General features: G+C 40.9%; 2 protein-coding genes across 6 annotated transcripts in view; one reads left to right on the top strand and one right to left on the bottom strand.

Moving 5' to 3' along the window:
- MAP4K1 (mitogen-activated protein kinase kinase kinase kinase 1) overlaps positions 1-6,332 on the top strand; it is a 115,117-nt gene extending 108,785 nt beyond the window's left edge. Inside the window, exons 29-31 of one of the 2 annotated variants that reach the window (XM_089658195.1) lie at positions 1,345-1,415; positions 4,661-4,710; positions 5,837-6,332. In XM_089658195.1, the coding sequence (XP_089514321.1) occupies positions 1,345-1,415; positions 4,661-4,710; positions 5,837-5,936 (221 nt within the window). In that variant the 3' untranslated portion in view covers positions 5,937-6,332. Of the gene's footprint in view, positions 1-1,344; positions 1,416-4,660; positions 4,711-5,833 lie in introns of both variants that reach the window. The other variant, XM_089658194.1, reaches the window with a different exon arrangement.
- A 1,948-nt stretch (positions 6,333-8,280) lies between these two features.
- RYR1 (ryanodine receptor 1) overlaps positions 8,281-19,965 on the bottom strand; it is a 255,817-nt gene continuing 244,132 nt past the window's right edge. For all 4 annotated transcript variants that reach the window (XM_089658190.1, XM_089658192.1, XM_089658191.1 and 1 more), the window contains 10 exons: positions 19,650-19,692; positions 19,425-19,555; positions 14,068-14,128; positions 13,033-13,179; positions 12,443-12,577; positions 12,159-12,315; positions 11,916-11,980; positions 10,282-10,382; positions 10,129-10,180; positions 8,281-10,001 (listed from right to left, as the gene is read on the bottom strand). In XM_089658190.1, the coding sequence (XP_089514316.1) occupies positions 9,906-10,001; positions 10,129-10,180; positions 10,282-10,382; positions 11,916-11,980; positions 12,159-12,315; positions 12,443-12,577; positions 13,033-13,179; positions 14,068-14,128; positions 19,425-19,555; positions 19,650-19,692 (988 nt within the window). In that variant the 3' untranslated portion in view covers positions 8,281-9,905. The remainder of the gene's footprint in view (positions 10,002-10,128; positions 10,181-10,281; positions 10,383-11,915; positions 11,981-12,158; positions 12,316-12,442; positions 12,578-13,032; positions 13,180-14,067; positions 14,129-19,424; positions 19,556-19,649; positions 19,693-19,965) is intronic.

Genomic DNA, 19,965 nt, shown 5'->3' with positions numbered 1-19,965 from the left:
CCCTACAACACTAGTATCACCTGCAGATTTTTCTGTGTAGCAATCTCCAACGTGTATAAATGAAGCATGCATGAAAACGAATGTAAACTGTTGTCTTTGCAAGTGGAATCTGTGCATCGCTTTTTCTGTACAGTTTGGTGTGAACAAGGTCTAAGGGCTCATGTACACGCGGTGTTTGGAAAACTCTTCTGAATGATGGAAACTGACTGCTGGAAAACGTAGGTTAAAAAAAGTTAGTTTAGCCGCGTTTGCATACTGCGTTTATGCACATTTGAGTTTAGAAGCGTTTTTAAAAGATAACCTCAGGAAACCTTCCAAAATGCCCAGAATGCACTGAAAAACAGTAAAACATTAACTATTTCAGACATTTTGAGAGAATAGAGAGAGAGCAGTATGTGTTGAGATGACCTATCTTTTCTGGTTGTATTCACTATGGATCCCATTATGAACATTATGCGGCGCATTCTACCATTTTTTCGTTCACGTAAAACCTGGGACTGACTGCGCCGGTGTACTGGGTCCATTTGAATACATGGGAAACGCTTTGCATGCATTTCTGATGATGAACAAAGGCTCTGGACAGCATCTGGACTTGGAATAGTTAAACGCTTCTAAACGCAAACATTTATAAACGCGGTTAACCACATTTACTAGCGTTTGGCGTTTGCAACGCCGGTGAAATCTGCGTTCAAAAAAAACAATTGCCTTTAAACAACATAGTGGACATGGACACATAGGAATCCATTAGGGAGAGTTCAGGGGCTGCTGAAAAAAATGCAAAAAAGCTCCTGAATATGATTTTATCAGCTGCAGTGTACATGAGCCCTAAAACTCTAAAACCAACAGGGAGCGTGAGCTTTGCTGATTGGAGAGCTCCAGCTCTGACACAGCAGAGGCGGGGCATGCTGGACCTCTGCAAAATGACCACCTCCATTGCTTCACTACAGAGATTATGGGTCCTGCTATGCAGTAAACTGGCAGAGGATTTTCCTCTCTGTGGCCCATTATCTAAAAACCAACTGGAAGGCTGATCATACACCGTTAGGCTACGTTTACACATGCAGTTTGGAGAGTGGGGGGTCAGAGGGTGTTATAAATAGGTGGTTGAGCTGCATTTTTGCTGCCCCTCATCCCCCCAATCTTTCCTAAAGTGGAAGAAAACCCTAGCTATAACTATTCTTAACATTTTTTGTTTTTCAAGAAAGTGGAATTATACTTTACTGTGTTCTTGAGTTCAACGGTTAATCAATGAGTTCTTGTACTTTCCAGATTATACCTGTATTTGCCTGTACTAACTGGAACCCACTTGTAGTTTTATTTTACCTAGTTCTTGCTTTATTGTAGCGGTTTCTGGGGACTATGTCCTTGTTTTGAGAAGCAAAGGTTTCCAAGTATTGAGGCTGCAAACTGCAGAGGTAAGACGTTATGGTGTGGTTGTAAAAATAATAGTTCAGCAGCAGCCCAAAAATAAGGAAGTATTACTAAACCCAGGACCCTACATTCACTATACCTGGTCTCCCCGGACCCTGCATTCACTATACCTGGTCTCCCCGGACCCTGCATTCACTATATCAGGTCTCCCCGGACCCTGCATTCACTATACCTGGTCTCCCCAGACCCTGCATTCACTATATCCGGTCTCCCCGGACCCTGCATTCACTATATCCGGTCTCCCTGGACCCTGCATTCACTATATCAGGTCTCCCCGGACCCTGCATTCACTATATCTGGTCTCCCCAGACCCTGCATTCACTATATCTGGTCTCCCACAGAACACAGAACATGGAAATGCAATTATTTTAGTAAATATAAACTGCTAAATACCTTTTCTCATCAGCAGTTAGAGCAGTCTTGTGACTTCTATCAGTGTTCAGCAGAGCATGGGTTAAAGCTTGTAGGAGGAGTTTTCTCTAGGAGGATGCAGGACTCCTGACCTCTGTCTGGGCAGTGGTGATTGGTCCTGTGCTGATCACATGCACTCTCCCAAGAAAAAAAAAAAACCTCTCTAGCAATACATACCAAATTGAGCATGTGCAGAGTGACTCCACATGATATGTCTTATCATGAGATAGGAGGGAGACACTGGAAGGAGGAGGATCAGAGAAGAAAGGATCAAACAGCATTGTTTCACAATGCAGAGGATTAACCCCTTAGGTTCCACAGTGAGTGTAACAAGCATGCTTTGCTGCATATACAGACTGATTTTACTGTTGTGGGTTTAGTAACACTTTAACTTCCTAAAATAATCATTGACATCACTACAACCCAGGGATGGACTGACCATTCAGGCACTTGGGCACTGCTCGGGGTCAGTAGGGGGCCCCATGAGATGCCCCTGGTAACTTTCATAGGCTTTTTTGGGTGTGGTTTGAGTGTGGACAAGGACACGGGGGCCCCATGATCTCCTATTGCCCGGGGGCCCCATGAGTTGTCAGTCCGCCCCTGCTACAGCCCATAACTTCAGTAGAATACCTAGAAGAATATACATGGTAATTGGGGAAGGTACAGAATGAGAGGCTACAATGTTTGCAGATGTTGTAAAAAAGATGGATGTGTGCCTTGCTCGATCCTAGCAGCCAGTCATGAGCGATTCTAGGAAGCATACATATCTTAAAGTGGAGTACCACCCAAAAGGGGAAGTTCTGCTTTAATGCTTTGTCCCCAGCTCCCCATTAAGGATTGCCACCTTTGGGGAGGGGGGGGGGAGAGCGGGGTACCTGAATTTGACAGGTACTCGATCCCACTTCTGCTGCAATCTCCTAGGCAATTAGAAGCGGAAGTTGTCCCCCCCCCCCCCCGTAGTTATCTGGGACACGTGACAGGTACTGGAAGACTACGGGACCATTCACAAGAAGCAGCGCTACCCACACATGTGCAGTGTGCACCCGGCTGTGAAGCCGCAAGCTGTCACAGCCGGGTGCCTGTACTAAAGATGTCGGCACCATGGAGAGAAGACAGCCGGTGAAACCAGTGGTGGTAAGGACATCGCTGGCCTGAGGGACAGGTAAGTGGTTGTATTTTAAAAGTCAGCAGCTACGGTTTTCGTAGCCGCTGACTTTTTTTTTACAGCTGGAACTCCGCTTTAAGGGTATACGCAAAGTGTAATCAGACTGTTTTTATTGAATCAAATGCTCCTGAAAATACTGCTGAAACATACTCATCACTTTTGCACTTTGTTGTGGGGCATATCTGGTGACAAACTAGTTCAGCCATGATTGAGTTCTGATCATTTAGGAAGTAAAATTGGGTATTCCATTGGTTACCTAGGTCCAGTTTCACAGTCAACTAGAACAAACAACTTTAAACTTATAAGTTCACCTTTTCACAAAAAAATCAAAAAAGGTCACACCCTACACCAGGGGTGCTCAACCTGTGGTCCTCGGAGTCCTCTGAGGGAAGTGCATGGCAAGTAATACCAAATGCACTACCCCTGGGACCTTTCTAGCTGCCTGGAGATCGATGCCAGCAGAAGCTGGAAGAGGAAAAAAAAAGGTCAGTGTATTAAACAACACAAACACTGCACTTTTGCAATGGACATATTAGCACCTATAAAAGGGTTAACAACTATTAGGCTGCTTTCACACTGATCTGTGGGTGCAGCACAGTGCACCTGTGGCTTTCCTGCTTGTTAGCTGCACTGAACTATAGACTTCTATTATATCCTGCAGTTTTGGTGCGCTTTCTGAAAGTGCACCACACTCGCAAGATATAATGGAAGTCTAGGGCAAAGCGTAGATAACCCGCAGTAAAGATGCACCCATGGTGTGGATGGACCGCAGCGCATTAATGTGAAAGCAGACTTATAGGATCCTCAGGTCAGTAAGGGCTTGTTTACATTTGCAGTTTGGGGGGTAGTAAATCCCCACAGTCGATACGTGTTTTTACCACACACCCCCAACCACTTCTGTAGTGTCAAGTGTCACAATGGCAACCCCTCCCATGCTCCAGGGGCCCATGTGGCCTCCCTGTCACATTCACGTTTTACACTAGAACAGGAGGGGCAGCATATACAGGAATTGATTCTCTCCATTTTTCCTCCTGCAACCAGCATTCAGTGGCTGCAGGAGGAAAATGGTCATTATGCTATTCTAAATAATGAATGTGAAATTCTGAACCATTTCATTTGATTGTGGCCCACGACCAGTTGCCAAATAACTTAAGTGGCCCTCACTTTTCAAAAGCTTGAGCACCTCAGCCATAGGGCCTTCACAATGGATTACAGTGATTGTGATTGGTCACTTGCTGGCACGTAACCACTTTGACCAACCAGAATCACTCTGGTCCATCCCAGAAGCCCTAAGGAAAGAAGGGGAAGAAAAGCGGGGTTTTCAGATCCCCAAACCACTACATCATAGATACATAGAAAAGTGATGGCAGAAAAAGACTGAGTGGTCCATCGTGTCCACCAGTTGTATTGACACAGACAGTTCATCAACCATGGAGGTAAGTGCTGCAGGGACTAGGGTGGTGGGAAGGGTATATGGTGTAAGTTCACCTTTTCATTTTTTTGTGAAAAGGTGAGCACTTTAATGTCTCAACTCTGATGACAAAAAAGAAAATACCAGCTCAAAAATGAGTGCAGAATAGAAATGACCATCCTGTAGTATACATACCTGTAACCTGCCAGCACACATTGTTGATTATCTGTTGTTGTCCCCAGGTGATTGTTGAGTGCTCAGACCGCAGTTTACGCCTGTTGTGCTCAGACAGGTAAGCAGACTTATCCACCAATAGGAATTATATCTTCATACCACTTCTACGCACAGTTAATCTTCTCAAAAGGGTTTTTTCCACTGAAACATTCATGTTGACCCCTACTTCAGATGGGAGAGGTCTCTTGAGCAACATTAAGACCTACAGCTACATCTGTTTCCCAGTTACACATTGAACCATAAAACACACTCCTATTACCATTATATTTGTATGAGATTCACTGTTCATGGAGGAACACTGACATTAAATGTTATTGCAGCTCCAAGAGAAATTAGGAAGGTGCAGAAGACAGGGAAATCCTGATATTGCTAAAAGGACATGTCATTAGTAAGTGCACAGTTTTGGTTTATGGTGAAAAAACCCTTTAATTAGCAAAACTGTGCCAAAGCATGATGCCCAAAGCAGTTTTCCTGTGTTTTCCATGGCATCTGCTTAGCTGCTGACTGTTGATAGTTGTCTTGATATCCAATTAAATGTGGACAATTTTTTGGAGAACATGTTGGGCTTCTTCTGGTATTATGTTAAAATAAAGGTATTTTCAAGGTCACGTAAATACATAGGACAGTTGAACCAAATTCCCTAAGCTGTGTAACACTCAGCATTCATCAGGATGTTTTAGGTTTTTTTTTTTTTTTAGAACAAGTGCATCTGACCTTGAAAGAAAACTTATCCTGAGACAAATACAGGGGCTGCCAAAAACCAGTTGCTGGGCTTTCATGCTGACCCTCTGATGTCAACTCAGAGTTGCTGATTCAGAATTGTTATGCAGGTCAAAAATATCAAAATGAAGTCAAAAGTCTCTCTGCGTAATTATCGCAGATCAATGAGTCAAAGTACGAATGGAAAATGGTCAGCATGACTAGTCCTTAGGAAGACAATTTCCATTTATGGCCACCCTGACCCCAACCCATATTTTTAAAAAGAAAGTAGCTTTAATAGCTGTTGAAACAATGAAGATTGGCTCAGCAATGGAGACAGTCCAATGGTATATAAAACAGTGGGAAAACAATCTAAAGCCCTTTGGAGATCAGATGTTGAAGTTCAATATTTCCTGTGCTTGCAATTAGGGGTAAATTTGTCCTGTGTGTATTTCTAAATCCTCTCCACATCTCTCTTACAGCAGCAAGATCATTGTAGAGGCTCCTCAGTCCGGTAACAGCAACACAACCAACTTATACATCCATGAATGTGTTGACCAGACACACTCAGGATTTGGACAGTGACAAGTAATGAGCTGGTACAACTCTTCCCTACCTTCAGGCAGACACGTGGCTCTTTTGCTAGTTCACTTTTTTGCCTTTCTCTGGATCAGCTGTGGGTATAGGATTATAACTTTTTTTTTTTTTATGGTTGAACTAGATGGACTTTTGTCTTTTTTCAGCCAGACTAACAATGTAACTGTATGACCAGTGGTGAGTAGCTTGGTCTGTGTACAGTTGGCCCCCAATAAGAGACATTGCACAGGAATTCTCAGAACAGGCTCACCTCCTTCCCAATGGAACTGACCAATATCCTTCTTTACAGTATAAGCTTCATGCATTGGCACTGTTGTGGACAATTTAATGGGAGACACTGGTTGAATGTCTTGGCAGTAAAACTTTTATGCACTTTTACCAAAATGTTGTTCTGATTTTTACAAGTGAAGGGTCACTTGCACAACTGAAATGATTGCGTATCATTGTAAATGGTGGTGGATTGCCCAGGCTTAATGAGGCCCTGCCACCATTAGTAACTTTTATCCTTTATTACTACTTAGAAAAAGCAGAGTTTTGCTTTTTTTTTTTTTGCAGTTATGGGTGCTGCTATGATGCTCTCATTTCTACACCTTCAGGGGATGTAGTGGACTGGAGGGAACAAAAGAGAGCAATGGGGAAGTCCAACACACCTGGAAGTGAGGAGATAATGGGGCATACGATGCTTGCCTTTTCCTTTATAGATGTTATGAATGGTGATAGGGTCTCATTAAACTGGAGGTTGGGCTTTAAAGGGTATTGGGAAGGGTTAGAACCCCTGTCTTGTTTTTAATAATAGCCCTGTACAGGAGATATGTCTGTTAGATTTGACAGTTTCCTGTCTGGGACAGGAACTAGAAGGAACCTCCGTCGTGAGGTTAGAGACTGCAGTAAAATCCTGGTAGACATTACAGACCTTTCTTACTCTACTTGAAAATGAATTTGTGTGCCCATTGGGGAGATTTCCCCTCACTTCCTGTACTGTACAACACCCATCAGAGAGGAAGCAAAGAGATTTTCTTTCACTGGTCACCCATTAAAAAATGGTGATTGCCAACTCCTCTATATTGCAAACAGGTTAATCCTAGCAATCACACTTAGTGCCGGGTTCACATATATGCAAATTGAATGTGGTTTGAGCCACATTCAATCTGCATGACGTGAAATAACATTTCTTCCTATGGTGCCTGTTCACATATGTCCAGTGCACTGGCAGTGCGGATCCAGAGCAGATTGAAAAGGATTCGTGTCGGATTTCTGAGCAGTGCAGTCCGGTTCAGGTAACCGTTTCTAAACCCGCACATGTCATCACTTGTGAACAGGATAAAATGCTGTCCTGAACCGTTGAACAATTACTGTGTCAATTAGTTGTTAAACCTGAGCTTCAATCAACACCGTACATATGTGAACAGTCACAATAAGTAATTTGTTATCTGCTATGGTTTATGGCAGTCTTTTTTCCCTTTTAGGCCTCATGCTCACATGACATTTTTTTTGCCACATCTAGACACCTATGCTTCAGGGGAAGAAAATGCATTATAAATGCACCTAAAGCTGCGTATTGCAAACATGTTTAGGCGTGTTAAGCTCTTGGATGTTCGTTCATTCCAACGGTCAGAATATTAATAATTCTGTCCATTGGTATGAATGAACGCCCAAGTACTAAAGAGCGTTTAGATGTGGCAAGTGTTGTTTGACACTGAAACACTCCTCTCCTGAACACACTGGCCCTGGGTTTTTATCCTGCTTCTAAAGGCCTTTAAACATATGTGTGCAAGGACACATAGGCTAATATAGAGGGGTGTTTAGAGGCAGAAGAAAAAACACAAAACACCTCTAAAAGCGAAGTTTTTCATGCCCTGTGTGCATGAGGTCTAAATATAAACTTGTGCTGAGATGGTTGTACCTATGACACTTTTGTGCCCTGCAAAATGTGACCCTCTGTAGGCCATTTACTAAAATTTTGGAAAACAATTTTTCTTTCTCCCTTTCCAAAAAACACATACATATGAAACAAAACAAAATGGTCCATGTGGCACCTCCAGAAATCAAGCAGTGCTTATTGTGGGGTTGTGCATAGCAGTAGCCATGGATGTCTCCACAGCTTCAGGAGGTGTCAAATGGACCCTTTTCCTGGCTGTATATGTATTGGAATTCAGCTTAGACAAGATGGTGGTGTCAGAGGCTCACCAGAAGGTGGATGCTCTGACAGAAGCAGGTTTAATGTTTCTAATAAACCATGATCTTCCATTCTCATTACACATTTCTGACTTTATACAAAGAATCATAATGAATTTAGCATACACTGAGGTTCAGAGATAAGCATCTGCAAGTCTTACAGCGTCATCAATAAATATTTTATTACAGACAAACAGGACAAAATGCAGCACAAGTAAGAATTCAGCTTCCCCCAAAACAGTACCATCCCGTATAATATCTATTGCCTCTGTATTAAGGAAACATGACAGAAAATCCTCCAGAGAATACAGGAAATAAACTACAGGGCGGTGAGAGGAGTGATACCCTGTCCAGGTGCTGAAAAGAGGCTGTTGGGGAAGTGAACCCCCTCTCCCCTCACCTACACATTCAGACATTAATGGGCTTAGATAATAACAGAAAAAAAGAAGTAATGGTGTGCAATAACCTACAGTAACCAATCACAGGCACAGGCTCCTTAAAGCGAAATTCTGATTGGCTGCCACGGGTCACTAAACAGTACTAATCTTTGCATTTTGTTATTTACTAAACCCATATGTGTACTAATGAATCAAGCAGCAGCAACAAAGTATACACAAATAACCCCACATTGTGACACTGCGGTATGCCTCTCTCATAGGGAGGTATAAGGCACTAGTATTGCGGTACACAAGCCACATCCCCAGTAGCAATAAAGACTACGTGTTCTAGAGGCAGCCAAAGAACTGTATGCTTTTTTTCTGTTTAGAGTTCATGGCGGATGATCAATTTGAAATTCACTGCGGCCTTAGCAGGTGACGCCAACAGCATCACAACCAGCCTCATGGCACACAGGCTCTTAATAAATATAAAACATCTTAAATACTATAAAATCTTCCCATACTGGGCCAAAAGATTAACTCTTGGGTACATTGACTGCCAAGTCGCGGCTTATTGCTTTGAATTTTGGCCGCTTGGTTACCTTGCTGTGTGTATATTGAGAGAAACTGATCTAGTATGTTTACAAATACCCATCAATCCAAAAGCAGTCTTTTAAGGACGGTCTTTATATATGGTGGTTCCTATAAATGGTGTATTTGCCATCTATATGCTTAGACGTTTTGCATATTTAACACACTTTTAGAACAGTTTTCGAAGCATCAGAATGGTTTGTAGGCTGTAGATCTGTGATGTACAGCAACATGTTATATCATATTATTGCTTTATTTTTAATTGATCATTGAATGTTTTATTTTGTGTGTAGACATGCTTAGCAGCATTAGGGGCATAAAAAGAGTCATTATTACCGACCAAAGATAAAGGTGCATTGCTCTACAGCAAGGAGGACAATAATGTCTCTCCATTAAGTCTCTTTTTGGCAGTGAAGGCATTGGCATATCAATAGATTATTATTTTTGGTGGCAGTGACAGGACAGTGAGGCAATAAGCTCCTGTGGAGCAATGGACATCAGTGCTCCAAAAGAAACCGCTGCGCAAAAAGCAATACTCATCTGAAGTCTCTGAAAATGCATTGCTTTACAGCGGCAATCTGGCTATCAAGGTGTGACAGTCAGGCAGGTATCTCTGCAGTTACGGTTTGATGCTCTTTAAAGGCATCTGGACTATAAAGATGTAACAGTCTCCAGTTAATAAATTATTATTCCATGAGATCACTGAAAAGGATCGGTAAAGACGGAGACCTACTATATAACGAAGATGATTGCCAATGACTCTTGTAGCTTTAAAGGTCTGAAAGACCCAAATATAATATGTGAGACTTATTCATTATCCGAGCTGATCCTCATACGTCTTCCGGAAACAGTCTCCTGCTGGGAAGAAGTCCCAACATCTCTCCTGGTACATCTTCCAGACATACGACTCCTGCAAAAGAGAAAGTAGGGTCAGTTAGCTAAAGATTAATGGCATGGAGTACCTATTATAGTTGTTCCATTTTGGAATACTAGTATATACAAAATAATGATGTAAATAGCTGGACTAATGCACTTACCTGTCCAGTATGTTCTGTTTCATCCTTGTTAATTAGATACATTAGGAAGAACCTGAAGGAGAGCATAGACCAATCAAGAACAGCTTGAACATTGTTTGATAGCTCACCTATATAAATAATACATTGTTCTTTTTTCTAATCCCAAAAGCTTACATGTAATTGGCCAAGTTATGTTCTTCCAACGTGTGAGTCTCAAAGCCATGCGGCGTCGTATCAAAGTAATCACTGCCGATGCCACAGATGAAGCATTTGGTCTGGAGGACACAACATAGAAGGCAATGAGTAGATGGAACATGATATTGTGAGAATGAGGCAGGATGCCATGTATAACATAACGGAAAGAAAAGCCAGATGAAGAATTGATGCAAAAAAATAGAAAAGGAGTAGCCATGGAGATGAGCAGAAGAAAAGAGACAAAGATAAGAAAGTGTAAAAGGAAAGGAAAATCATACATGGGCTGATTTTCATTTTTCAGACACAAGATTAACATACTGACTGTCCTGCCTTCCACAGCTGGGAAATAATTACATCTGGTACAAGTAATTGCGCAGACATTATTTTACACACAATTGGAAACTCCGTTGTTTTTCCACCTTGAATGGTTTATTATCTGCATTTGTTCTTCTGTTCACAAAATCAATTCACAAATGCCTAACTTGAATAAATAGAGTAGGGAGAGAGATAATAAAAATATATAGACCAATACAGAAGGCTTTTAGGATGGGAAACCAGGCCAGATTTGAGGGGAACCATATTGTTGTTTTTGCTGTTTTGTTTTTACCACTAGTAGACTGCTAATTTTAGCAGCGTCTAGGGCCCTGGTACCCATCCTATGGCCCTAGACTTGTGTGCCCCCCTGAAGATGGTAGTCTGTGTTTTCTTTACGTAGGTGCTTGCTTGTACCAGGCCATATTTAAGGGCAGCTCCTAGCTATAGAATCAATCTCTCTAAAACTAGACCATATTATTGTTTGGCATTTTACTTTTACCACTAGAAGGCTAATGCCAGCTCGTACACCAGTGTCTAGGGCCCTGGTACCCAACCTATAGGCCTATACTTGTGTGACTCCCTGGAGATAGTAGTCTGTGTTTTGCTTACCTAGGTGCTTACTTAGACCAGTGAAGGAAACATATGCTTGAGACTGGCTACTTCATAGGTAAATTATTTGGTTTAATTATCTGTTATTCTGGCTGGCCATCCCATATCTCTTTTTATGTTTGTGTTCTAACTCTGATCTTTTATAATAGATCTTGCTGAAAGAAATATCACATATGGCACCAGTCATTTTTAAGGGTGGAAGCATTATTAGCAGTGGTTTTTAGCAGACCCTGGTACTGTAGTCTATGACTGTCTTGTGAACCATATCCTTAATCTTCAACAAATCCTATAACATGTCTCTCTGGCCACCTCCTGTAGCATGTCTGCAGTATTCAGTCATCTCTGGTAGCACGCCTGTAATATCTGACCAATTCCTGTAGCATAATTGCAGTCTCTGGCCATCTTTGATAGCCTTTGACCATCTCCTGTTCCATTGCTACAGTCTCTGACAGTTTTCTTTAGCATTACACTAATATTTTGTGCAGCTCTGTGTAGATATCAGGGGCTGCACTTGAGGCCCCCAGTATTAAGAATGCTAACCCTCACTGGTGTAAGGGAATGCTCCCTTTAAACACTTGCTACATCACAGATTGGGGGTGCAAACTAAAGAATCCTCGTGTGAGAACAGAATGTGAAATTAAGGGGTAAGTAGAAGATGAAGCAATTGGGATTGTGAATGAAACAATTACCTCCATATCTTCCTTCACTTGCTCCTGTTGGTCTCTCAGCTCTCCAAAGGCATCAATGATCAAACCTGTAAGGTTCATGGATTAATTATAAACCTTTATTCTCATTGCTGTTTGAGATATTGTGATTGGCGAGTTATTCAAATGTATACTAAACTAAGGCCAGTTTATTTGTAAAGTCAAACCTTAATTTTACTTGTCAAAAATTTTACTGATGTCAGTTACTGGATGGTGACCATTGCTTACCTTGAATGATGGCCAGCAGGATGACAATGACAAAGAAGAAAAATGTGATGTCAAAGACAACACGGTACAATTCATATTCATCTCCTGCAGGGTCTTCAATCTCATCTCCAATGCCACCGCCAGCTCGGACCCCAACATACATATGGAAAAGGTAGCACTATGGAGAGGACACCAGAAAGAGGAAATAAAATATGAGAAATAATAATACAGTGAATGTGACCTGGTTTTGATGCAACTTGCACTCACAAAACAAACTAGGAAGACAGTTTAGAAAGTGTGCTCACCGTCATCATGTCATCACACTTCATATCTGGTTCATCCTCATCCTCGCTCTTGTTGTAAAATTTACGGAAGAAGTTGAAGGCAACCACTGTATACAGGTACACAACCACAGCTAGCAGACCAACAGTCATCATGAGCTGCAGGATTGGAGAGAAGTGGGGTTAAAAGCCATTGTGCAGAATATTTTAGACAATAAAGTGGTCACAATGCCATTTAAGGAGCTCTTTGTGAAATTGTGAAAAGTAAAATAAACACTAACATATTGACTTTTAAGTGGTGTATATATATATTTATATTTTTTAACCAGTTGAAGACTGTTAGGAGGTTTGCCCTTCTTGTCCTGTTGCCTGGTGTCAACAAAAATTTGTTAAAATCCTAGTATCCCAGCACATGAAAGGGGCACCAGCAGCACACAGACATCTAGAAAGGGTATACTTAATTTGGTGGGATGGGGAAATTTTTTTTAATTAAATCCAGCTCAAATAGTACCAGTACAGGGTAATATAGCAGGATTTTCTCTGAAAACAGAATATCTCTTGACTAGTGTGTTTTGAATAACAAAGCCACATGAATGATGATGCTACAGCCGTACCTGTTTACCATTGTGTGTGACAGAGGACAAGATTGTACGTAGGGTCTTCACACCCATGGCAATATCCAGCAAGTGAGCAGCAAAGAAGAAGTTGTTGTAGTGACCCAGCATGGACATGACCAAGTACCAGACCAGATATAAGAAAGACTGAGGAAGGAAAAAGAAAAGAAGGAAAAAGAACATGGAAGTCAATATACTGTACAATTAACAGTATGTTTAATATATGTCTATATATCAAAAGAATATCAGAATGATATAAAGAAACAAAGAAGGATGTAAAGATCACTTTATGGCCAACAATATGGAATATGCACACATCTTTTTTAAGTCTTTTGTTAATAAAACTAAAATTGTCACAAATGAGAATGCACTTTTTTATGAGTTAGACTATTTCTATAGTTGCCATTCCAGCAAACTTTTTAACCCTTTTTGACCTTGACCTGCCAGCTTTCTGCAGTCCACCACTGTCAAAACTTTAATTGTTGCTGAGATTCCAGTTATACGTATAGACTGTTGATAAATTATGAATGGAAAAAATTACCTTTTTTAAGCTAGGAAAAAAACATGGCACAAGAACTTCAGATAAAACAATATTGGACATTCTCAAAGTACTACAGGCATGTTGTTATCGGCTATCTTGGACTGTGTTCAACTGCAACTAAAATATTATTTTCTATATTGTTTCCCCTCTTTGGAAGAAAAAAAACAATACAAACTTAAATTAAAAAAAACAATATTGGACACGTGTACATAAACACAAATGAGGCTTTACCACAGTGTTCATCAAAGAACCCAAATATTACTTTTTGATCAGTAAAGTTTGTTTGGCATCTAAGAGGTACGTACTGAAATAAATCACTGATTTATTCAATTTTTATACAATATCAATACATTTTTCCAGAACTAATCCAAACTAATGTACAAGTTACTCAGTTCTTGTGGATCTACAAGTCCTGGTCAGACTATGCTAAAAATTACAGTTGTCAACAGCTGGTATGTTGAAGCCTGTGAATGTCCACATCAAACAATGCTTACATTATTAGTGAAGACCACTCCAAATTTCCAGATCTGGTACTTAATATCAATTGCAGTGACCCTGAAAGAGAGAATAACAGATGAGTCTGGACATGTTTAATGAGCTGGTAAACAAAGCAATGAACACAAAAATTTTAGCCACAGGGAAACAATTGGGTACTGTCCGTGATACTTTTTTTATTTGCACTAACAAACAATTTTAAGGACAAGCTTTTGGGGAGTGTCCCCTTCTTCGGGGGGACACTCCCCGAAAGCTTGTCCTTAAAATTGTTTGTTAGTGCAAATAAAAAAAGTATCACGGACAGTACCCAATTGTTTCTGTCGCAAATGCACTAATACGGCTACAATCATCTCAAGCCACAGGGAAAGAAATGAACTAGAAATGTAATTTAATATGAAGGCATGACCATATATGACCATAGACAGATCTTAGATAATTGATGTGTAACATTAAATATACTCAAAGGTCCTGTGTTTTCCAATATTTTATTAAAGATGAATTCCAAGTATGGATATTTTATACATGATTACATTGCTGCAGCTTGGACCTGTGTAACAATGTATAGAATTTAACATACCCGGACGCTGGCTACCCTGCTGCATTCTGAACACAGAAGGTTGGCTGCTCTGCATGCGCATTGTTCAGGGAATGTTTTGTGTTTTCGGAATGAATGCAAAGCATTCTCTGATTGGACAAGGTTGAGAGCATGGCATTGCTGTCCCACTTCTCCTCCTTGCCTCTTCACCTCATCCAGTCAGAGAATGGTTTGCATTCATTCAGAAAATGCAAGGTATTTTCTGAACACAACCTGTGCCGAGCAGCCAACTTCCTGCATTTAGAATGCATGAGGCCAGCCACTCATTGCAGGACTTGGAAGCAAGTAGAGATCACTGTTCCAAGTTCCTACTTCAGAGCTTTCCAGCTTCTAGGGGCATCATCCAGGTATGGTATATGCATAGTTACATTAGTTCAAACTGGACCAGTATAACGATGCATAAAATATCCTTACCTAGAATTCATCTTTAGTAATATCAGAGTGAAATACACTGCCGGCTATCACGATTGGATTTAGTACTTTAGTATCACACTTAGGGCTCATTCTTATTGTAGCATTGTGGTAAAGAAAAGTGTTACTACAGTGCATGTTAAATTGTTATATATGTCACCACAATGAGATATCATTTATTTTCAATAGCCTCCAAATACACCAAGGAAATACACAAGTGCTGCAGCAGACAGTACGACACATTAACGCACCACTGTGCTATGCAATGCACTGTGTAGCACAAAATAGTTCATATGTCCGATTTTGTGGATGTTTATGGTGCAAAAAGTGTGTTCATTCAATGAAAAAGATGGGAATAAGCCCTATAAAACCAATAACTGGAAGGGTAGGAAAATAGCCCCCCCTCCCCTTAAAGTCTACCACCCAGTGTACATTTTATTACACATAAAAATATACCACTGACTGGGTAGCTGTGTGCAATCCTTGGCAGCCGCACTGTCCTGTGTTTCAGCCTATGTTGCCTAAGCCCCAATCTGAACCTGTCAGCAACACAACTGAGCAGGAGGGAGAGGGGAAAAATCTGTTCTATATATCTGAGAGGTACACTATCCATGTTCCAGACAGATACAAGAGACTAGTATGTGATACAACATGCAAGATATCACACCTAGGAGTTTTGGGTGTTTGGGTGGATTGACCCTTTGTTAAAATTTAAATTGCAAGTAAAAGAAAAAAATCAAATATTTGAAATGCTTACAGTGTTTTCCTTTTCAGAAATTATTTTTATTAACCTGCAGTGTGCCTTTGATCTACTCCAGAAAGAGTCAATTCCTTGCATAGCCCCCTCTCTCCTTCCATGTCATAGACCTTGTCTCTTCTGGGAGCATCTAATTACTCTCGATGCTGGCCCAGCAAATCAGCCCCACCCCTTATCTTCCTATGTAACCTTTTATGTAGCTGCTATGGGAGCAGCAAAGGGGGAAACTATAGAGTGTAACTTGCGTAACAGCTGTGAGTCTGTTGGGGCTGCTGACATGACATCTAAGATGGTGGTGTCCAGCAGCAGTATCACGCATGGATGTCTACACAATGGAGGCTTTTAGGGATAAATGACATGCATAAAATACATTAGGGCTCCATGCACACTAGCTCAAAAAACACTAGAAAAAAAGGCTGGATGAAAATATTGATAATAGCATTTTTGTGCCGACTTGTAGCAATGTTTTAGTAGCATTTAGAAGCGTTAGCATTTTATTAGCATTTTTACAGTACAAAAGCTAGAAAAAAGCTGTTAGGAGCGTTTTAGAGGTATTTAGGAGCATTCAGTATTTTTTTCCTCTGGGAAAGCACTCCCAAAACTCTACAAAAATTATTTTTTTCTGCTCCTAAACATTGAAGCTCGAAAAACGCTTCTATCATAAAATAATGTGGATGGATACATAGGATAACACTATTAGCTTCTAGGAGCAGAAAACAAAATGCTCCAATTAGTTTCTATTGCCGTAAGTCCCCAACTTAAGAACGAGTTCTGTTCCGGGAGAACGTTCGTAAATCGGATTCGTTCGTAAGTCCGACAAAGTGAGTCTTATACACCTTTGACACAAATATACAATGTAAAGCATAACAAAAACAAACACACACAAAAATACTGTAAATAAACTATTTTTACTTTTACAGTTACCTTAAAATGGTGGTATAGTACAGTACCACAGCTGGCATATAGTGGAAGAGAGTTACTAACTGGAGGAGGGAGGGTAAGTGGGAGATGGTGGAGCTGAAGGATCATCAGCAATAGGAGATGGAGGGCAAGATAGAATTTGGCCCACATCTGATGTTGATGGAGCTGAATGATCATCAACAATAGGAGATGGAGGGCAAGATGGAATTTGGCCCACATCTGATGTTGATGGAGCTGAATGATCATCAACAATAGGAGATGGAGGGCAAGATGGAATTTCACTCACACCTGATGTTGATGACACAGGTTTTTTGATGAATCAAATTCTGTCAACCTTCTGGAAAAAATGATCCAGTGATATCTGAGGAGTAGCTTTTTTTTCTCATCATAGATGACTCTGTAGCATTGGAAGGCATTCTGAATGGCTGCTGCAACCTTTGTGCATCGTTCTACATTAAGGTTCTGTGCCTCAAAAATAACAGTGCCTCTTCAAGTAAAGAAAATCCCCTTGCCATTTCCTGTGTTATGAATCTCTTCAGTTCTTCAGTTACACCTTCCTCTTGGCTCTCTTAGTCTTTTCACTGAGCCTCTAACTCCATCAGGTCCTCATTAGTAAGCTGCAAAGCAAGGAAGTCATCCTCTTGCAGATCTAGCTCCAGCTTCTTACTAAGGATCACTAAGTTGTTGAAGGCCTCTTTGGAGTCCTTAGCCTTCTTCTCAAGTCCATGAACTTCATGAGCAAACTGTGGGCAAAGGTTCTTCCAAACCCCATTCATGGTGACAGCCGAAACCTCACGCCAAGCAAGGTTAATGTTTTTTATGGTCTTGTAGATATTATAGTCCTTCCAAAATTGTCACAAGGTTGTTCCCGTTTCATCAATAGCCTTCACTGCCTGATGAAAAGTGTGACGTAAATAATATTTCTTGCAAGTCGCAATAACTCCTTGGTCCATAGTTTGGAGGAGCGCCGTAGTATTCGTTGGCAGATGCACTACGTTGATGTTGGGATGAATGTCATCTATGAATTGGGGGTGACCTGGTGCATTGTAAAGCAGCAAAAGAATGTTGAATGGGATATCTTTCTCCAAAAAATATTTCTCTATCTCTGGGATAAAGTGGTGGAAAGACAAGTCCTGGAAAATGGCCTGTGTAACCCAGGCTTTGGAGTTACTCTTCCACACAACAGGTAGAGAGCCCTTGGCTATGTTTTTGAGGGCTCTTGGGTTTTCTGAATGGTAAACTAAGAAAGGGCTTTAGTTTCATATCACCAGAAGCATTGCCACCAAACAAAGGTCTGTCCTTTGCGGTTTTCAAGCCTGGCATCACCTTTTCCTCTTTACTGATGTAACTTTGTTCTGGCATCCTCTTCCAGTACAGTCCTGTCTCATCGATGTTATAAACCTGTTGGGGTAAATAGGCACCTTCATCAATAATTTCTCTAAGTGTTGCTGGAAATTCTTGGGCAGCTATGGTGTCTGCACTCGTAACCTCACCACTTACTTTTACGTTGTGAAGACTCTAGCCTTGAATCTGTTAAACCATCCATGGCAGGAGAAGATGCACACTGTTCACTCCATTTTTTCTTAAAGTCTTCAAACAGGCTTTTAGCTTTTTCCCGAATAAGCATGAAGCTGAGTGGGACTCAATGCAGATGCTGATCCTGCATCCACACACTGAGAAGTTTCTCAATCTCCTCTATCACTTTACCACACTTGTTGGATATTATTGTTGATTTCATAGGCACAGCAGATTTCACATGTTCCATGATTTTGTCCTTATTCTTTAGAATTGTGCCAATGGTTGTACGAATCATGTTATAAGAACGAGCGATGTCTACTGTCTTTTCGCTTTGGTCCAATTTCTCAATTATTTTCACTTTTGTTTCCATGGTTATTGCTTTGCGCTTCCTAGCAGTCCCCTCCACATCACCACTGCTTTTCCTCTTGCTTACGGACATCCTGGGCTGGGTACACTGTCGCACTGTAGAGTACAGTAAGCACACAGCAGCACAACTGTGACAATATGCAGCTGTGACATTGTCCGGTAGACACGTGAGCTACGTCCGCGATTTGCTGATATCTATGAATGTTCATAATGCGAGGTCCGTTCGTATCTGTGAAAGTTAGCAACTCGAATGTTCGTAAGTCGGGGACTTACTGTAGTTTAAAAACACTAGTGTGCATGGAAACTAAATTCATGTAGCGTGTAAAGGGAAGATTGTTGATGAATTGAATGGTCTGATGATAGTGTCTCTTTAAAGAGCATCTCTAAGGATAGTGCCATTGATAATTTCCTAAAGACACTTTATCTGACATTTTAGACTAACCTGGAACAAACATTCAGTAAGTGAAAGTTAGAATGCCTGAAATGCATACTTTGTACATAGTCAAAAACCTATAAAGCCTTGAGGCCAAAATGGTTAGCATGACAGCCAGCCTGCTAGAATCTTGCAGAAGAAGATAAGCAATGACCACTACCATACTTCTCTCATGACAGGTTTACTTAAAGAAAAATGGTGCTAGAAAAGGGCAGTACAATTAAGAAGAGAATCTTGCAAATGGCGGGAGGGGGGGAGGGGGTATTAGTAAGAAGGGATGATCAGTTATGCTGAAATAAAGCATGGAAGGAAGTGACTGGATATACTGTAGCTATAGATTCTCAGGTAAACACACCAGCTCAGCATAGAATTATCGGGCTCTGGTTTCTTTCCATTTTGGGAGCTGATTTCTAAGCTGGCCAGATCCATTCCCAGCAGTTCTGCAATCCTCTCCCGACCGTAAATGTCTCCATATTTATCCAACACCTGTAAGGAGGGGAAGGAAGGAGAGCATATAATCATTGAAGCTATAAGCAAAGGCCAGAACCTTGCTATTGTTTGTATAGCAGCATAACTTTACCTTTCTTTTCACAAATTTGTCCCAGTAGTTATTTGGAAATGAGCTACAAAAAAACATACAAAATACAAAAAATGAGTCAGTTCATAAATCCGTACATCCCACTACTACGTTCATCATTCCCATTTCATACAGTGAATCTGCCTTTTAAACAAGTTCTTCCTTTCTGAGTAGTGCCTATCACTCGTTTTCATTGCGTGTAAAGTCTGGCTATTTTCAGCAAAAAAAAGCTCTAGCCTCACAAAGCTCCGGTCTCTGAAGAGAGCATAAGGCATGCTTTTTCACCCTTATTTCTTCAGAAGAATCCTTAAAATAACTT

Source organism: Staurois parvus, unplaced genomic scaffold (genome assembly GCF_062004578.1).
Source record: "Staurois parvus isolate SC_StPar_1 unplaced genomic scaffold, SC_StPar_1.0 ptg001058l, whole genome shotgun sequence".
Classification (NCBI taxonomy): domain Eukaryota; kingdom Metazoa; phylum Chordata; class Amphibia; order Anura; family Ranidae; genus Staurois; species Staurois parvus.
Note: the sequence above shows the minus strand (reverse complement) of the source record. Positions and strands in the feature narration are given on the sequence as shown.